Source organism: Corvus brachyrhynchos, unplaced genomic scaffold (assembly GCF_000691975.1).
Source record: "Corvus brachyrhynchos isolate BGI_N302 unplaced genomic scaffold, ASM69197v1 scaffold443, whole genome shotgun sequence".
Classification (NCBI taxonomy): Eukaryota; Metazoa; Chordata; class Aves; order Passeriformes; family Corvidae; genus Corvus; species Corvus brachyrhynchos.
Window position 1 is genome coordinate 125,331 of NW_008237220.1, and position 2,211 is coordinate 127,541.

The 2,211-nt window shown below is 57.3% G+C and overlaps 1 protein-coding gene across 2 annotated transcripts in view; it reads right to left on the reverse strand.

Annotated features, from left to right (window-relative positions):
• Positions 1-1,833, reverse strand: part of PRPF3 (pre-mRNA processing factor 3) — a 7,763-nt gene extending 5,930 nt beyond the window's left edge. The window contains exons 1-2 of one of the 2 annotated variants that reach the window (XM_008629617.2): positions 1,623-1,833; positions 1,017-1,147 (exon numbers count right to left, since the gene is read on the reverse strand). In XM_008629617.2, coding sequence (XP_008627839.1) covers positions 1,017-1,147; positions 1,623-1,767 — 276 coding nt within the window. In that variant the 5' untranslated portion in view covers positions 1,768-1,833. Of the gene's footprint in view, positions 1-1,016; positions 1,148-1,622 lie in introns of those variants that run through there. The other variant, XM_017728879.1, reaches the window with a different exon arrangement.
• Positions 1,834-2,211: the final 378 nt, after the last annotated feature.

Consider the following 2,211-nt stretch of genomic DNA (forward strand, 5'->3'; position numbering starts at 1 on the left):
ATCCCTTCTGCCAGCGCCAGATCCCTCTGCCAGCGCTTGCTCTCCAGCCACCCCACCGGGCTGTCACCACGCTCCTGCCACCATCACGTGATGGCACTGCCAATGTCCCCACCTGTGCCGTGCCCCCGAGCTGGCCCAGGGGAGCAGCTGGACCTCCAGCCCTGCTCGACCCTCGCATTCCCACAGCCCCGGGGACCAGCCCAGCACCCGCTGCCACGGAGGGAAGAAAAGCAAGTTCCTGGTGGGAAACAGGGAGTGCAGGCAGCTTGTCCCAGCGCTCCCAAAGAGATCCAGATCCTGAATGGGATTGTTGTGGCTCACCGAGGTCCAGTGCTGACCACAAGTGTCAGGGAAAGCCAGACTGCCGTAAAATAGGAACCTCAGGAAGAGTGAAAGGCAAATCACTGAGTAGGAGCAGCTCGGAAAGGGCCTGTCAGGCTCAGCAGAGCGATGGGAAAATGCAATTCTAGAGGATGGTGAGCAAAGTCCTCAAGAGAAGAAAGGAAGTGAAAACAGCTTTGGATGCACAAGCCTTGCACCATCCCAGACAAGGGAGAAACACCAGAGCTACGGAATCCCAGCTGGAATCAACCCTGTGCTAGGACAGGAGCTGCCAAAAACCACCTATGGTTGATTCTGGGTGGAGAAAGGGAATGAAAACCCACCAGACCATCCACCACGGAGCCACACGTGGGCCAGAGAGCGATGGGAACGCGCTGGGAGCAGCTCTCCCAGGCTCCAAATGAAAACACAAGCAGAAGGAGCACCGAGGAGAAGGGAGATGCACCCCTGTGGATTTGCTCCGCCAGCCTAACAGAAAGCCAAAGCCAGGCTTCCACCTCGCTTTGGGAAAGAGAACCGCAAGGTAAAGGCTCCCACACTTCATCACGGAGAGGAGTCGTTTCTCTTGAACGTTCCAAGCTGTACCTCTCTGGAAGAGGAGAGTGTGCCAGAGCACCAGTGCTGCCTCCAGGCCACCCAACCACAGGAAAAACCAATCAATAAGCAATAATCACCTTTAGCTCCCGCTTCCGGGTCCGGTCGCTGTTGGATTTGGAGTGCCGAGAGCTTCGTCCTTCCTCCACTGCCTCAAAAAGCTTGTCTACAAATCGCAGGGTGGAATCATCCAGGAAGGGTTTCAGGTGGTCTGGAAAAGAGGAAAATCCTATCAGTGCAGAATTGTGAGCTTGGGGTGAGCAGGAGGATGGAGAATACACAGAGATTCCTTGGAAGCTGTAGAACACTCAAATGTGATTCAACTCTACAAACACAGGGAGGCCTCTGAGGCTCTGGAAGCCTCTGGGATCTGTGGATCCTGTTGTCAGGAGCTTTAAACCAAGGGATTAAGGGAGTCCGGGCCTCAGGCAGAAGCAAAGTAGGGCTGTAATGGGCAGAAAAAGCACCCTGGTTAAATTACCGTTTCCAATTCCTTAACAAGGAATTCGTTTTCACTTACTGGATTTTGTAACGTGTTCCAAGGCTGCCCATTGCGTCTCATCTGGTGGATTTGCCCATACTCACCTCACGGAGACTAGGAGAATTGCCCTGTGCCCCTGCCCCTCCACCCTGGGAAGGCTTGGGCCGCTTCACAAACCCAGCTCGGGACCCCCCACGGGACGTACCGGCCGCTTTCTTCTTGTCCATGCCCTTCCCGACGCAGTTGAGCGCCGCGGTGACCACGGTGGGCTCCGAGAAGCCCAGCACGCGCTTCACCGTCTTCTCGATCCATGGCTTCAGCTCGTCCAGCTCCCGCTTGGACAGCGACATCTCTGCCCGGGGCTGAGCGGAACCCCCCGGCTCGGACCTGCAAGGAGACACAGGCCATAAAACAGGGTCCTGGGGCATCGTCACCTCCGTGCCCTCCTCCCTCAGGATCACGTCCACGGGTGGGAAAAGCTCCTGGAGACCATTTGTGCTCCCTTGTTTTTAAACCTTGGGCTAAAACGAGCCGAGCCCCACGAGGAGGAAGGTCCTGACCCCGCAAGGGGACCCTGGACCTGCTGCATCCCACACGCGTTCCCTCGCGGATCCCGGACGGACGCTCCGCAGCGCTCCTGTGCTTCCAGAAACAGCCCAGGAATGTCTGCTCTCGGGACAGCCCCTCCCCGAGCTCCCCACATCTCTCCATGCTGCCAGACCAGGCATAAAGGCCTCCAAGCCCCCCAGATCCCTCCGTGGGGTTGCTCTGTGGTTTGGGAAGAGAGATGCCCT